The following is a 16,875-nucleotide window of genomic DNA, read 5'->3' on the forward strand; positions in this document are numbered from 1 at the left end:
CCCGCCCTTCCCCTCCCGGCTCCCGCGCCTCCGCCCCGCGTCTCGCCCCGCCCAGTCCCCGCCCCTCCGCATTGCGCATGCGCCGGTTCAACCCGCCTGCGTTCGGCGCTCACGCGGCAGCTCCCCACCTCGGCGTGAGTGCGCATGCGCCAGACTGCACCGCCCGGCAGGCAGTGCGCGTGCGCCGCGCGCGGCGCTTTAGGGGCGGGGCGAGGGCGAGGGCGGGGCTACCTGGGAGAGCCGGGTCACGGGGGACACGGGGGCAGCGGGACACACGGACACGGGGGACAGGGGGACACGGGGGACAGAGGGACACGGGGACATTCGGACACGGGGACACACGGACACAGGGACATGGAGGACACAGGGACACGGACACGGGGGACACGGACATGGGGACACTCGGACACGGGGACACACGGACACAGGGACACACGGACACTGGGGACAGAGGGACATGGGGACACACAGACACGGGGACACATGGACACGGGGGACACACGGACATGGGGGACACAGGGACAGGAACATGGGGACACGGGGACACATGGACATGGGGGACAGAGGGACATGGGGACACAAGGACACAGGGACACAGGGGACAGAGGGACACACGGACACAGGGACATGGGGACACAGATATAGGGACATGGGAGGGACACGGACACAGGGACACACAGACATGGGGACACAGACATAGGGACATGGGGAGGACATGGACACAGAGACACACAGACATGGGGACACGGGGGGGACACAGGGACATACAGGGACAGGAGGACACATGGACATGAGAACACAGGGACACGGGGGGACACACAGACACAGGGACACATGGACACAGGCACTGCCCCCCCACACACACACACAGACACACCCCCCAACCCCCCAGGACAGACACCCACAGCCCTGCCCAGTCCCCCTGGGGACAGACAGACGGACACGCCAGCCCAGGTGCTGTTCCCAAGCACGAGTTTATTCCCCAGGAGCTGGGCCCCTTCCCACACACCACAGGGCCCTGGGGAGGGGAGGGGAGGAGGGGGCCCAGGACACCTCCCCAGCCCCTTCCCTGCCTCCCCCGGCGGTCACTCCCCCGGCAGCCGGTAGCACAGAGCAGCCTCCGGTACCCCCAGGACACCTCAAGGGCCCCCGGTGGGTAATGTCATGGGCTGTGGGCAAGGTTTGGGGGGGCACAGAGCCCCCAGACAGCCCTGCTCCCCCACCCCCAGCCAGGCAGTAGTGTTGGGGGGGCGTCTTCCCCCAAATTCCCCCTCTCAGGCCTCCAGCATCGTCCCTTCCAAGTGGTTTTCAGCCTGTTGCTGCCCATTGGATTTTGGGGGGGGGGGGGTTGGGGGGTGCCCATCATTTGGCACCTCCCTTTCTGAAGGGGGGAGAGCTCAGCAACACCTTGAGTCCATCTCCCCATGGAAAAACATCCTGGTGGCTTCTCCTTACAAACAGTGGGATGATTTTGGGGGGGGGGGTCAAGAAGACCTTGAAACACCCACGAAGGGATAAGTCAGCTCTTGGAAGGGGAAAAGCTGCTCATGGATCTGGGGTTGGGGGGAAGAATCCATATGGATTTGGATCCATCCCTGCTCCGTCGAGCGGGTGCAACCTCAGAGGAGACGGAGCAGGACCCCGTAGTGTGAAACCAAACTGTCCCTTATCCCAAATTCCTGCCTGGAATCACGTCCCTCGGAGGAACCAAGCTGATCTGCAGCCGCCCTTTCTCAACCACGGAGGGGTGGAGAATCCCAATGGGATAAGAGTCAGGAGATCTCGTTGCCGAAGACCTCGAGGACGAGCGGCGTGAGCTGCATGCTGTGCTCGGGCTGGAAGGAGAGGCAGCGGTACTGCTTGGAGTGCTCCTCGTTCAGGCTCCGCAGGTCCGCCAGCTTCTGGATCATCTTGGCGTAGAGGAGGCGGCTGCCAGGAGGGGGGTGTCGGCACCGGATGTAGGTCTGGAGGATGTCGGAGAGGCGATCCTGGAGGGACTCCACCAGAGAGGTGTCCTGCACGCCGGGGCGATCTAGGAAGCATCGCCGAAGCCAAGGTGATTCCCTCTCCTCAGACTAACTCCCGCGATGGAGAGGGAGGGAAGGGTGATGGGAGGGGTTTGGGGTGGGATTTGGGTTGGGGAGGTTGAGGGACTCCCATGCTAGACATCCTAGGATGTCTAGGAAGCATCACCAAAACCAAGGTGATTCCCTCTCCTCAGACTAACTCCCATGATGGAGAGGGAGGGAAGGGTGATGGGGGGGAGTTGGGGTGGGATTTGGGCTGGTGAGGTTGGGGGATTCCCATCACCAAAGCCAAGGTGATTCCCTCTCCTCGGACTAACTCCCATGATGGAGAGGGAGGGAAGGGTGATGGGAGGGATTTGGGGTGGGATTTGGGTTGGTGGGGTTGGGGGACTCCCATGCTAGACATCCTAGGATGTCTAGAAAGCATCGCCAAAGCCAAGGTGATTCCCTCTCCTCAGACTAACTCCCATGATGGAGAGGGAGGGAAGGGTGATGGGAGGGATTTGGGGTGGGATTTGGGTTGGGGAGGTTGGGGGATTCCAATCACCAAAACAAAGGTGATTCCCTACTCCCAAACTCCCACAATGGAGAGGCAGGGAGGGGTTTGGGGTGGGATTTGGGTTGGGGAGCTTGGGGGATTCCCATCACCAAAGCCAAGGTGATTCCCTCTTCCCAAACTAGCTCCCACGATGGAGAGGGAGGGAAGGGTGATGGGGGAGGGTTGGGTTGGATTTGGGTTGGTGAGGTTGGGGGATTCCCATCACCAAAGCCAAGGTGATTCCCTCTTCCCAAACTAACTCCCATGATGGAGAGGGAGGGAAAGGTGATGGGGACAGGTCTGGGGTAGGATTTGGGTTGGTGAGGTTGGGGGATTCCCATCACCAAAGCCAAGGTGATTCCCTCTTCCCAAACTAACTCCCGCGATGGAGAGGGAGGGAGGGGTTTGGGGTGGGATTTGGGTTGGGGAGGTTGGGAGATTCCCATCCTAGGATGCCTAGGAAACATCACCAAAGCCAAGGTGATTCCCTCTTCCCAAACTAGCTCCCACGATGGAGAGGGAGGGAAGGGTGATGGGGGAGGGTTGGGTTGGATTTGGGTTGGTGAGGTTGGGGGATTCCCATCACCAAAGCCAAGGTGATTCCCTACTCCCAAACTCCTGCGATGGAGAGGCAGGGAGGGGTTTGGGGTGGGATTTGGGTTGGGGCGGTTGGGGGACTCCCATCCTAGGATGCCTAGGAAACATCACCAAAGCCAAGGTGATTCCCTCTTCCCAAACTAACTCCCATGATGGAGAGGGAGGGAAGGGTGATGGGGACAGGTTTGGGGTAGGATTTGGGTTGGTGAGGATGGGGGCTGGCTGTCCTCCTACCTGGGGACAGGATGCAGATGGCCATGAGGAGCACGTGTTCTTCTTCATGAAGGTTCAGCTTCTTCAAGCCAACCTGGAACTTCACGAGCGGCTCCAGCAGGTCCATGCTGTGGCCAGCTGGGGAAGAGAAAGGACTCATTGAGCACCAGAACACCTCCCATTGCTCTGGGATGAGCCTGGAGCTCAGCAGCTCCTCTCCCAGCCCAGCAGAAAGCCAGGAGAGCAGAAGACAACTTTGGATACCCCCAAAACCCCGTTGGTTTCCTAAAGCAGGAGACAACAGAGGAGATTTTGGTTTCAAATCCATCAGGACAACGAACCTACAGGTGTTTTGTCTCCTTATCATCATTCCCACCCAGAACCAGGTCCCATCACGAGCATCTCCAGCCCGGTGACTGGTCCCAACACGCCCTACCCGCATCCCTGGGGTGATCTCTACCCTTGCCACCCAGCATCCCTACATCCCAGTGTTCCTCCAGGATTCCTTCAAGTGGAGGAGAAGGTCTGGGAGAGCCTTTACCTTGGGTGACATCGCTGACCCGGTACTTGAAGTCGTTGCTGCCGCAGGTCCACGTCATGTCCTCCAGGGTGAAGGACTGGTTGGAGCGCAGCATGATCACCTCGATGGCGCTGGACTTCAGCAGGGCGATCTGGTCCTCTGCTGCCAGGTCCCTGGGTGGGAGGAGAGGGGGATGTGAGACCCCACTCCTACATGATTAAGGTCCTACCTAATGAAGTTTCTACATAATTAAGAGCCTGTGAAATTAACTTTCTGTGTAATTAAGTTTCTACGTAATTAAGCAGTGTGGGTATTTCTGCAGCTGCGGTTAGTGGGTGGCACCAAGCAGCACCCTGAGCACCATCCTGGAGTTAAACAGGACCTGAGGTCCTTCAAGAAGCAGGATGGGAACTGCTGAGGTGGCCTGGAACATCTTAGGAGCTCAGGATTGATGGATTCCAGAGGGAAATCTGGTTAAAGATGAAGAGGAGCGACCCCAAGGAGGAGGAGAGATGGGGCAGGTGAAGGTGGGAACAGCGCGGGGAAGGGAAGAGCTGGAGAAGATGTGTGAGGTGGGATGGGATTCTCACAGGGAAACCACCAGGAGAGTGGGATCTGGGAGCAAAGGTCTCACCTGAATCCTGGGATCATCTTGGCGAAGCCGATCACCTTCTGTATGCTGTAGCTGACCAGGTCAGCCAGGTGTGGGAGCATGGAGAGGTGGGACAAGTCGATGTTCATGGAGGAGCCCTCGTCATTCTCCTCGGAGAGGACCAGGTTGGAAAACATCGGGGGTTCCACAGGCTCTGGAGAGATGGAGATGGTCAGGGGGGGCCCTGAGGGGGAGAAAGTTGGAGGGGGGTTCAGGTGTAGGGGGAACGAGGGGGATGGACGCAGGAGGAACCTGCTGGGATCACGGACACCCCTCTCCATCCTTGGAGGGCTCAGGTGTGGGGGGTCCATGGTGCCCAGAGAGGTACAACAATGGTTGGAGTGGCTGGATTTGGAGGAAGCTGCTGCACTCCCACCCCTGTCCCCCATGGAGAGGTGAGCACAGGTACCTGGGAACGTGCCAAAGGCATCGGAGCCGAAGAGGTCGGTGGAATCCTCTGAGGACAAGTCCTGGGTGAGGATGGAGGAGGACCTCGCAGCCCCCCGGGGGCCGGCGCTGCTCCTCACGGGGGGCTGGAAGAGAGGGTGGGGTGTGAGGAACGTTCCCGATGGCATCGAGGGGTTTTGAGTTGGGGTTGTGGGATGAAACAGGCTCAGAACATCCAGGCAGGAGCCACTGGGACCTACGGGTGGGAATCAGGGCCCAAACGTACCCGGAATTTGGTGAAGTCGGCGTAGGTGGGGTCGTAGGTTTTGTGATGGGCCTCAAGAAGGGTGTCAATGACCTTCTGCTGCTCCTCAGAGAGTTTGGGCTTGAGGCTCTCCTTGAGAGCTTCCTCCTCCTTGCGCTTGAGGATCATCTCCCGCTTCCTCTGCACCTCCTCGTCCGTCAGGATGACTGTAGGGACAGGGACAGCGTCACAAACAGGGACATGGTGAGGAGAAGGGGTATGGAGACCATGGGTGGACAAGCCAGTAAGGAGCTGGCTGGATGGTGGCATCCAGAGGGTCAACAGCTCTGTTGCAGGGTTAGATGGGACCTGAGGAAGAAGTTCTTCCCTCTGAGGGGGGTGATACCCTGGCCCAGGGTGCCCAGAGAGGCAGGGGAAGCCCCATCCCTGGAGACATCCAAGGTCTGGCTGGATGAAGCTTTGAGCTCCAGTTGGGACTGAGGTTGGGTGAGGTGGCCTTGGAAGGAGTTTCTCCTCCTGAATTAGGGGAAGGAGCATCCAGAGGCCACCTGAGCTCCAAAGAGCTTAAAGACCTGAATAACCCCACAGGGTTCAAAGAGGAGAGAAGCAACGCGGAGCCGCAAGGACTTCTTGGGGGTGACAACCCTCCCCCATCCCATTCCCCAACCAAATCAACACCAAAGAGCTCGTTAAGAGGCCCCCACCAGCAGGTCCTAAAAATAGCAGAGCTCATTCCTCAAGATGTGACCAGCCCTTTAACCAGTCATGAACTAAAACCACCTAGACAACGACCTCCTCGTTATCTGATGACGGGGCGGCTTTCTGCCCGCCTTGGGTCACCAAGAGACTTGATGTCCCGGTGAGCCGAGGTGGAATTTGGGAGGAGAGGTTGGTAGGAGCCAAGGTCACAGGGCTGGAGGCCCCAGGAGGTCCCATTCTGTCCCCACCACCTTTAGCCAACGGCGTTTTTCCGATGAGTGTTTGAATTTTTGAGGGGGGGGGGGGTTGAAGAGCTTGGAGGTGGAGGAATGATCCCATGATCTGGTTCGTTATGGATCCCAACTCAGGGAGGAAGAATTAAGAGTTGATCACCTGGTGATGGACCAGGGTGCAGCGTGGAAGGAGGGAAGATGTTTGGAGATGGGGCAGCATCTGTGGGGAAAGAACCCTGTGGGGCTGGGGATGAGGTTGGGGCAATGAGCTGAGCGCCTGGGCTGTGGCCACGGAGTTCCAAGTCTTTGCTGGTGTGGTGTATCCCAGGATTTGGGGTTTCCTAAGGGCTTCCCAAGGGATTCTCAAGGGATTGGTTCCAAGTCTTTGCTGGTGTGGTGTATCCTGGGATTTGGGGCTTCCCAAGGGATTCCCAAGTATCTACAGGGAGGAAACCTCAGAGGAAGTGAACTGATGGGAAATGAGGAAGGAGCCACAGAAAGGAGGAGGAGAAGGATCTGGTCTGCGCTGGAAGGGACCCCAAGGGTCACAGAGCTCCAACCCCCTGCCACAGGCAGGGACACCAACCTCCAGGCCTGGAGCTACACAAGGTTGCCCAGGGCCCCTCCAACCTGGCCTTGGACACCCCCAGGGACAGGACAAGCCCCACAGCAATGCTCACACAGGTCCCAGAGGGATGGAAACACAATGGAGGGTGTTTTCCACATGTGTCTCCAGCCCATGGGGAGCTGGGACCCTTCTGGTGTGTTCCAGGACAGCCACAGCTCTTCCCTCCCTCTTGTGCTCAGCATCAGCATGGTCCCAGCACAGCATCTCCCAGAGCCAGGGAATGACATGCTCCATGCTTGGAGCAGAAGGGACTTTTCTGTTGTTTCTTATTCCAGGAAGAGGAGAAGAGCTGGAAACAGCATCTCCCTGCTCACCCTCATCCCATGGTCCCGGCTGTAAGTGCTGCCTGGGTCTCCCTCCCACCCCAATTTGGGAATTTCCCCCCTCTCCACCCCATCTCCTCCCAGTTTTTGCTCCTTTCCCTGACTCTGAGATGTCGAGTGGTTGGTTTTGGGGGGTTCCCCCTGCTCCCCTCCCCAGCCTTTGGGCTGAGATCACAGTGAGGATGCTGATGGTCTCCAATCCAGCCCAATCCCAGCAAGGAAAAGGGGAGAAGAGATGCATGGAGCTGCTGATGGAGAGCTACAGACCTTGTGTGGAAGCGGAGAGGGGGATTAGCTTCAAACACCCCCATGGATGCCCAAGGACCTGGCTACAGAGGGACAAACCACCCAAGGAACCAGCTGCAGAGGGACAAACCACCCCAGGACACAGCTGAGGACCTTCTGGAGGGGAATTCCTCAATTCCCAGCTGTTTGGCACCCTAAGGAGCACAGATAATTAATTCCCCAGCAGCAAATAAGGGGATAAACTCAACACTGTGAGTGTCCTGCAGCTTTGGGGGTCCCTTCAGCCCTTCAATTTGGTGATGAGGCATCACAGGGCTGGAGATGTTCCCTCCTTGGATCCCTGTATGAAGGGAAAGCGGATAGAGGAGCAAACCAGAAGGTTCCAAGATGGATTTCAGCTCTGCCTATCTCCCAGCCCACCCCCTGTGCTCTGCTCTACCCTGAGCAGATAAGAGGGGTGGAAAGCCACAAATATTTGCTAACGTCGGCTGCGGGCAGCTCGGGATGAAGCCAGGACTTGTGGTGGGGCCATAAATCCTCCTCCAGACAGAACCTCAGCTGAACCTCCAGCTTCCAACCTCCTGCCTGGTCCATCTCCTTGGAGGAGGGTGGCTGTCCCCACGTTGGCCCCCCAGCTCCTCCCCTGGGGGAGTGTTGGTGGCTCAAAGCCCATCGCCGCAGCTTCTGGTCTGCAGTTAAGGCTCCAGCCAGACATGAAGGGACCCCTCAGGCTGCGGTTTGGGTCAGAGGTGACGTCTAAAAATCATCCCATGGGGATGGAGAAGGGTCTGCTGGCACCACCCCCCAAATTAACACAGGCACAAGGTGTGCCAGAGTCCACCCTCTTCCTCCTCTTTATCCTCTTCCTCCTCCTCTTCCTCCTTCTTCTCCTTCTCCTTCTCCTTCTCCTCCTCCTCTTCCTCCTCATCCTCTTCCCCTTCATCCTCCTCCTCCTCCTCCTCATCCTCTTCCCCTTCATCCTCCTCCTCCTCTTCCTCCTCTTCATCCCCATCTCCCACTCTCATTTCCACTCCAAACTCCATCCCATCAGGGTCAAACCAGCCCAGCTTTGCCTGCGACCACCCCAACAACACCTCGGGGGGAGACACAACCCCTCCCCAAAATCTTCAAGAGCCCCAATCTGACCTAAAAATACCAGCAGGGCGCTCGTTCCCCTTCATTTAACAGCAGCAAAGTCCACAGAAAGGCTATTTTTAGTCTCCTGGGATTTGGTTTTGTGGAGCCAGGAACAGCTCGTTAACGGGGTCGCTTATTAATTAACTCCCACAGAGAGCACGGACGCCCCTGGGACCTTTGGGACAACATTTGAGGTGGGTTTTTTTCATGGAAATTTCATTTTTTCCCCCTAGTTTTTTGGAGTTCTTGGTGTTTTGGTGGTGACTTCAGGTGCTGTTGCCTCCTGTTTGCCCAAATTTCCAAGCCCATCACCCTGAGTGATGCCTCATTCATGGTGTCTCCTAGCAACAGGTGATGATGGGGGGGTTGGTTCCAGCCTCCTCCTGGTGTCCATAGGAGGAACCACGTGAAATTAGGGGTTTTTTTTATATTTAAAAGCCTCTTATCTCTAAATATATTTGAAGAAAATCAATATTTGGAGGAGGTTGATGTGTTTGGATTGGGTTAAAAGCTGCTTTATTTGGCTCTGATGTTTACTTAAGTCACCGCCCTGCACGTGGCCAGACAGACGGACAACTGTGGTGGGAATTAGAACTCAAAACCTCCCCCAAAAAAATCCCAAATCCATGAGGAAAAGGCACTGCTGCTCCCCACTGATGGGAATGGCAAGGAAGCTCCTTCTGTTTTTCATCAGGATACAGCCCTGAGCATGTGAAGACACATTGGAGAGGGCGATGACTTTGCTCAAGGTGGATGGGAGTTAATTAGAAAGCACCCCAAAAACCTCTTGATGAGCTGATGTTCTTCCCCTCTTGAGAGCCAGGGAGGGAGGTTTGGCTCCAAAAAAACCAGCTTCCCAGGTTGGGAATCACCACAGGAACAGCCTCAATCATTAAACGAGCTGCACAATCATTACCCACCACATCCCCCTGCCCTTTGCATCCTCCCCAGCTCGGAAACAGGATCACAAGGTTGGAAAAGACCTTTAAGATCATCAAGTCTGACTGTTCCTGCCCTATGGTAACCCAGATCCCTGAGCACCTCATCTGCCCGACTGTTAAACACACCCAGGGCTGGTGACTCAACTCCCTCCCTGGACAGGAGGCCCCTGTTCCAGGCCCTGACCCTGCTCCAGGCCCATTCCAGGCCCTGACCCTGCTCCAGGCCCCTGTTCCACAGCCCCAGAACTCCTTCAGGGAAGAACTTTTCCCTCCCATCTGCTCTGCCCCTGCCCTGGGGCAGCTTGAGCCCATTGCCCCTTGTTCTATCTCCCACCAGACGTGCCCCACAAGATGTGGGACTGTCCCCCACAAGATGATCCCATCCCCCTCAGCATGTGGGGGACCATTCCCCATGGGATGCAGGGGATCACCCCCCTACAAGATGATCCCATCCCCCATGGGATGCACAAGACTGTCTCCCATGGGATCCAGGATCATCTCCCTTGGGATCCAGGACCATCCCCCTCAGGATCCAGGACTATTCCCCACAGGCTGTGAGACTGTCCCCCATGAGATGATCCCACCCCCCTCAGGATGTGGGGGACCATCTCCCATAGGATGCAGGACTGTCCCCCACAGGGTGCAGGACACTGTCCCCCACAGGATGCAGGGGACCACCCCCCTAGAAGACAATCCCATCCCCTGTGGGACATGGGGGCCCATTCCCAACGGGATGCAGGACTTTCTCCCACGGGCTGCAGGCCCATCACTCTCAGGGTGCAGGACCATCCCCACAAGATGCTTCCAATCCCCACGGGATGCAGGACCACCCCCCACCCCCCCCAGGAGATGTTCCCATCCCATCTGGGATGCAGCCCACTCAGGATGTGCAGCCAGGTACTCACACTCCTTCATCATGCCGATGTCCACGCAGCGCTTCAGCCGGCACGCCTGGCAGTGCCGCCGGTTGTCCTTGGTGATCTTGCAGTCGCCGTTGAAGGGGCAGGTGAACATGGCTTTCCTCTTCATGCTTCTCCTGGGGAAAGGAGAAGGATAAACCCCACCTTGAGCTAAAAAAACCCCACATCCTGTTCAGAGGATGCTCTGATCCCTGGGAAGAGATGGAAGCACCAATCCTGCTCTCTGGGAAGCAAAGTGCTGGAGAGGGATCGTTATGAGGATGCTGGGAGCATCTCTGTCCTCATCCTGTTCAGCTCAGCCCGTTGCTCCAAGTTGGGTTTGATCTTGGAGCTTCAGGAGAATCATGGAATCCCAGCCTGGTCTGGTTTGGAAGGGACCCCAAGGATCAGAGAGTTCCAACCCCTCTGCCACAGGCAGGGCCACCAACCTCCAGGCCTGGAGCTACACAAGGTTGCACAAGGAGAAGGAAACAAACTCTCCACACAGACACAGCTGGGCTGGGGAGGGGGTTTAAACCCCCCAAAAACCAACCAGCAGCAAAACCAACCAGAGCTGGGACCAGCAGTGTGGGTATTAAACATTTACCAACCTTTAAAGCCTGGTTCTGCTGGAATAACCAGCCAGAGCACATGTTTGCACGGGGCAGGAGAGAGAATTTGAGCTGGAGGAGCTGAGACAGGCCACTTAACATAATAACCCCCCTTTTGCACCAAAAACCCACGCCGTGTGCCACGCTAACCCGCCGCCGCGGTCGGGACTGTACGTTTTCCAAGTACAAAAGGTCAAAGGGAGAACTCTTGGGGCCAAAAAAATATATAGAATAGAGAAAAAACAAGGATAAAGATCGTTGTTGTGCAGCAGCGTCCTGCTAATGACACGTTAGGGGCATCCCAAGCCTGCTGAGGGCAGTTTTGGGGATGAGGAGGGGTTTTTGTTGGGAGGGGAGGGATGGGGATGGTGCTGGAAGAGCTGTTGCTGTCAGTTTGGGAGCATTTCAAAAGGTGATGCTTGGTTAAGGATGAAGGTGGGATTGAATAAAATCAAATCATCCCCAAAAGACCTGGATCTCCTGCTGGAAAGAGCTTTTCCAGGGATAAATATCCCCCCCTCAGGCTCGGGATGCTGCAGACAAACAACGTGGGGATGTACCCATGGGGACAGGAACGCTGCCAAACCTGTGCTTATAGGGTAGAAATAGAAATAGATGGCCCTGAGGGTGCAATTAGAGGCTATTTTAGAAAGGGAGAGGTAAACAAAGAGGCTTCACTCTCCCTTTCACCCTGCAGACAGGAGAATTAACAGCAGAGCGATGTGTAACCAAGGAATTCCCATTTCACCCAGCAGCCAGCTCCTAATTATCCCTTTTCTCTGTGTTTTCCCCATCCAGCAAGACCTTTGCTCTCCCAGGAATGGGGAGAAACGTCCTTCAGGGTTGTTGGTGTGGGGGGAATTAAATGAAATAATCAGGATTTGGAAGAAAATAACTCAAAATTCAAAGTTTTGATGAGTGACACTGGGGCTTTTGAGGGTCTGAGGTGGATGGATGGCTGGGAGAGACATGTTGTCCCACACAGGAAGGGGGTTTGGTGTGGGAATGAAATAAAATAATCAGGATTTGGAAGCAAACAATTAAAAATTCAAAGTTTTGATGAGTGACTCTGGGGTTTTTGAGGGTCTGGGGTGGGTGGGTGGCTGGGAGGGACACCATGTCCCGTGCAGGAAGGGGGTTTGGTGTGGAAATCGCTGTACCTTCACTTATGGGATATGGTAGGAGGGTTTCCAAGCAGGAGCTGCTCTGTCCCAAGGGTGTTTGGGGACACAACTGACACTGGGGATGACAGAGGAGTGGCTGTGGAGCCCACAGCAGGCCCTCACGCTGTCCATATCCAGTATATTTGCCTAAAATCCCCCCAAATCCCCCATTTTGTGGCTTGTTTAAGATCCACATTGCTCTTGGGGTGACAGATGCCTGATGGTGTTTCCTCACACAGGTGGGGAGAAGCCAAGCCCAGCGCCTCCGCGAAACGGCTTCTCCCTTATCAGAAGGGCAAAGTTACCTAAAAGCCAGATGGCAAACAGCCCCCACACCCCCCCCTTTCCCACCCCAAGGACCAGACCTCCATCACCCCACTGCTGGGTCCTTGTCCATGGGTGCTGATCTCCAAAGTGACCCTCAGGAAGGGTTTGTTATTGAGACTTTCAAGACCCACCGCTCACATTTGGGGAGCAAAGTTCTCCCCCACTCGTTAAAAAACCCTTTTCTCCCCCCCCAGTTTCTGCTGGCTCAGTTCAGCTCCTGATCCCAGGAACCCTGTAAATGTCTTTAGAGACTTTTGGGGAAGGATTTATCTTACAAGTCTGATGGAGAATGGGATGAAGATCCAGGAAAGGGTGTGAGAGAGGGAGATGCAGCAATGGAGATGCACTGAGGGGGGTAAAAAAACCTCTAAAACCCCCCGAAACTTAGAAACTGGAGATGCTGTGGGTGCTTCAGCCAAGCCCCAGTGGGATAAATCACAAGCTGGTTTATAAGAGCTCCTGAGCAAACAGCAGAGCTCAGTAACCGCCTGCTGTTGCCGTTGGCACACAGTGGACTTTGAAGCCAGCAGCCCAAGGTTGCCTCCTGCCCCTCCGAGCACCCAGAGGTGCCAGGAAATTCCTTAATGCCTTTTACAGTGTCCTTCAAACCCACAACGTTCCAGGGGGTTGGGGGGACCTTCAATGCTCCAGACATGGAGACTGGCAGCTTTCAGAGGTGTTTCTGGAACATTTTGATGAGGATCGGCATGAGACCGCTCGAGACCCTCGTGTGAGCATGGAAAATAAGCCTCAAAAAGCCTCAAAACGGCCTCAAACGGCTCAAACCAGCCCAAAATGGCCCCAAAATGGCTCAAACAGCCCCAAAACAGCCCAAAAACAGCCTCCAAAAGGCTCAAAACAGCCTCAAAAAGCCCAAAACCAGCCTCAAACAGCCCCAAACAGCCTCAAACAGCCCCAAACAGCCCTAAAACAGCCTCAAAACAGCCCCAAACAGCCCTAAAACAGCCTCAAAACAGCCCCAAAAAGCCTCAGAACAGCCTAAAAAAGCCCAAAACCAGCCCAAATCAGCCCAAAACAGCCTCAAACAGCCCAAAACCAGCCTGAAAACAGGCCCAAAACCAGCCTGAAAACATCCCCAAAACAAACCCAAAACTGCCTCAAACAGCCCCAAAGCAGCCTCAAAACAGCTCAGCCTCAAAACAGCTCAAACAGCCCCAAAACAGCTCTAAGGGCCTCAAACAGCCTGAAAACAGCCCAAAACCAGCTCAAACAACCTCAAAACTACCTCAAACGTCTCGAAACCAGCATCTCCTCAGTGTTTGGGGGTTCTGGGGTAAGGTTCCTCCCCACCCCTCAGGGTCTGGGGGTTCTGGAGTAAGGTTCCTCCCCACCCCTCAGGGTTTGGGGGTTCTGGGGTAAGGTTCCTCCCCACCCCTCAGGGTTTGGGGGTTCTGGGGTAAGGCTCCTCCCCACCCCTCAGGGTTTGGGGGTTCTGGGGTAAGGTTCCTCCCCACCCCTCAGGGTTTGGGGGTTCGGGGGTAAGGTTCCTCCCCATCCCTCAGGGTTTCAGGGGTCTGGGGTAAGGCTCCTCCCCACCCCTCAGGGTTTGGGGGGTTCTGGGGTAAGGTTCCTGCCCCCCTCACCTGAAGAAGCCCTTGCAGCCCTCGCAGGTCATGGCGTTGAAGTGGAAGCCGGTGGCTCTGTCCCCGCAGACGCCGCAGATCCGGGGCACGTTCCTGTCGAAGTCACCGGCCGGGTCGGGCAGCGACGTGCTCGCAGCCACCATCTCCGTGTCTGGGGGAGAAGAGGGAGTTGATCAGGATCAATCACCCTTGATCAGGATCAATCACCCGGATCCGGGTGGTTTGACACTTGTTTTAACTCCTTTTGACTCCTTTTCATGTCATGTGTAAGATTCAAGCAGCTCTCCCGAGGCAGGTTGCTGTGACAGGCATTAAAGCCGGGCTTTGAAGGGACTTTTCCTGGCTCACAGCATCCTCTGCTCCTGGTAGGAAACCCAGAGGGGTCTCAGCAGCTGCCGTGCCTCAGTGTCCCCATGCAGGGGACAGAGTCCCCCCATTCCCTCCCCTGCATCTCAGGACCAGCGATTTTAAGGTTCTTTGAGAACTCCAAATGAGCTTTCCCTTCCTTTTCTCTTCCCCCCCTTCCTTTTCCTCCCTTCTATTTCCTTTTTCCTCCACTTCCTCTTCCCCTCCCCGTCATCCTTTTCCCTTCCCCCTCATCCTTTTCCCTTCCCCCCTTCCCTTTCCTCATCCCTCCCCCTTCTCCCCTTTTCCCCTTCCATTTCCCTTCCCACTTGCCTTTCCCCTTCCCCACCTCCCCTTTCCCCCCTTCCCTTTCTCACTTCCTTTTTCCACTTCTCTTTCCCTTTCCTCCTTCCCTTTCCCCTTTCTCCATTCCCTCCTTCCCTTTCCCTTCCCCCTCCACCCTCCTTTTCCTGTTTCCTTTCCCTTCCCCTTCCCTTTCCCCCCTTCCTTTTCCCCCTTCCTTTTTCCCCCTTCCCCCTTCCCTTTCCCTCTTCCCTCCTCTCTTTCCCTCTTCCCTTTCCCCTTCCTCCTCCTCCTTTTCCCTTTCTCCCCTCCCCTTTCCCCTTCTCCCCCTTCATTTTCCCCTTTCCATTCCCTCTTTTCTCTCCCCACTCCTTTCCTTTCCTCCCCCCCGCTCCCAGCCAGGCTGACAGCCCCTGGAGCAGCAGGACAGACAGCCGCTGCCTCCCGTCCTCTCTCAAGGGGCTGCCAGGTCAGTCCTGCAGCCAGGAGGTGTTCCCAGGGGATGCCCAGCTCCCAGAATTCAGGGCTTTCATCCCTGTTCTTGGCTTACTCTGAAATTCAGCCCCATTAGGGGAGGAGGAGTCCTAATCCTCAACACTGCTGGGAGAGGGATCCCGGGAAACCTGAGACACCCCCCCCAAACCCTGGCACCCCAAGCATCCCCCCTGCACCATGAGCATCCCCCTGGCACTGCGAGCATCCCTCCGGCACCACAAGCATCTCCCCAACACTGTGAGCATCTCCCCAGCACCACAAACATCCTCCCAGCACCATGAACATCCCCCCAGTCCCCTGAGCATCCCCCCAGCACTCCTCCAGCACCACGAGCTTCCTCCCAGCACCACAAGCATCCCCCCAGCACTGTGAGCATCCCTCTGGCACCACAAGCATCCCCCCTGGTACTGTGAGCATCCCCCTGGCACCATGAGCATCCCACCAGCACTGTGAGCATCCCTCTGGCACCACAAGCATCCCCCCTGGTACTGTGAGCATCCCCCCAGCACTGTGAGCATCCCCCCAGCACTGTGAGCATCCCCCTGGCACCATGAACATTCCTCCCAGCACTGTGAGCATCCCCCTGGCACCATGAGCATCCCCCCTGGTACTGTGAGCATCCCCCCAGCACCCCGAGCTTCCTCCCAGCACCATGAGCATCCCCCTGGCACCGTGAACATCCCCCCAATACCCCGAGCATCCCCCCCAGCCCCATGAGCATCCCCCCCTGCCCCAGAGGAGCTCCATCCTCTACCTGTATCCGGAAGGTACCCCACGCTCTGCCGGTGCATGTCCCAGGAGCTCTGGAGCTGCGACATGGAGCCACCTGTGAGCCAAACACAGACGGGACACGGGCTGAGGCGGGTGAGCGAGGAGGGGAACGTCTGTCTGACCACACCCCCCCTGGCACGACTCGCTCCCAGCCCAAATGGTCCCTTGGGGTGGGGTGACCTCAAAATAGCCGGTGGTGGTGGTTTGGGTACCACTTGTCTGGTTCCCACGCCCCCCCTCTCTGCGCTGTGGAGCCGGCAGGAGATAAGGGAGGTCGCTACGGGAGCCGGAGGAACGCGGCGGCTCTGTTGAAGGAAGGACGGACGGACAACGGCACTCGGCCGGGTCCTTAACCCCCAAATCCCATTTTCCAGCTTTTCCAGACCTGGATAACCCAGTGATGGGTCAGGTTGTCCCCATGGGTCACCCCCCCCCCCCAAGTCTGACATGAACCCCTAAATGATGGCGGTGCCGCAGCAAAGACGCATCCCATGGGATGATGTCATGGTGTTGGGTGATGGTGGGACAACACTGCACTGCGGGGTGACACTGTGACACAGGGCGATGCCACAGCCACCCAGCACCCAAACCGTGGCAGGGCAGGGGGGCAGGGACCCCCCCCCATGCCCCGCAGACACCCCAACATGACAGGTTGGGTTCTGCTGGGCTCCTCACTTCACCGTAACTTCCCGGGACAGCGCACAGGGGTGCCAACAAGTCCAGCTGGGGTGGGGAAAGCAGGTGCTGGTGGCAACCAGCCAGTCTAGGACAGGTCTCGTCTCCTCCTTCACCACCACCACCTCCTTTACCACCTCCTTCACAACCACCACCACCTCCTTCAACACCTTCACCTCCACGACCACCTCCTTCTTCACCACCATCACTACCTTCCTCACCTCCACCACCTCCTTCATCTTCTTCACCACCACCACCTTCTTCTTCACCACCATC

The 16,875-nt window shown here is 56.8% G+C and overlaps 1 protein-coding gene across 1 annotated transcript; it reads right to left on the bottom strand.

Moving 5' to 3' along the window:
* Window positions 1-1,772: 1,772 nt before the first annotated feature.
* Window positions 1,773-15,971, bottom strand: VDR (vitamin D receptor; the record flags this gene model as incomplete). Its single annotated transcript, XM_084277386.1, has 9 exons — window positions 1,773-2,032; window positions 3,397-3,513; window positions 3,917-4,068; window positions 4,530-4,701; window positions 4,957-5,080; window positions 5,221-5,405; window positions 10,312-10,442; window positions 14,011-14,161; window positions 15,908-15,971. The coding sequence occupies 9 exons, from the start codon at window positions 15,969-15,971 to the stop codon at window positions 1,773-1,775; spliced, it is 1,356 nt and encodes a 451-aa protein (XP_084133512.1).
* Window positions 15,972-16,875: the final 904 nt, after the last annotated feature.

The sequence above is a fragment of the Gallinula chloropus genome (genome assembly GCF_964237585.1).
Source record: "Gallinula chloropus genome assembly, chromosome: 31".
NCBI classification, from domain to species: domain Eukaryota; kingdom Metazoa; phylum Chordata; class Aves; order Gruiformes; family Rallidae; genus Gallinula; species Gallinula chloropus.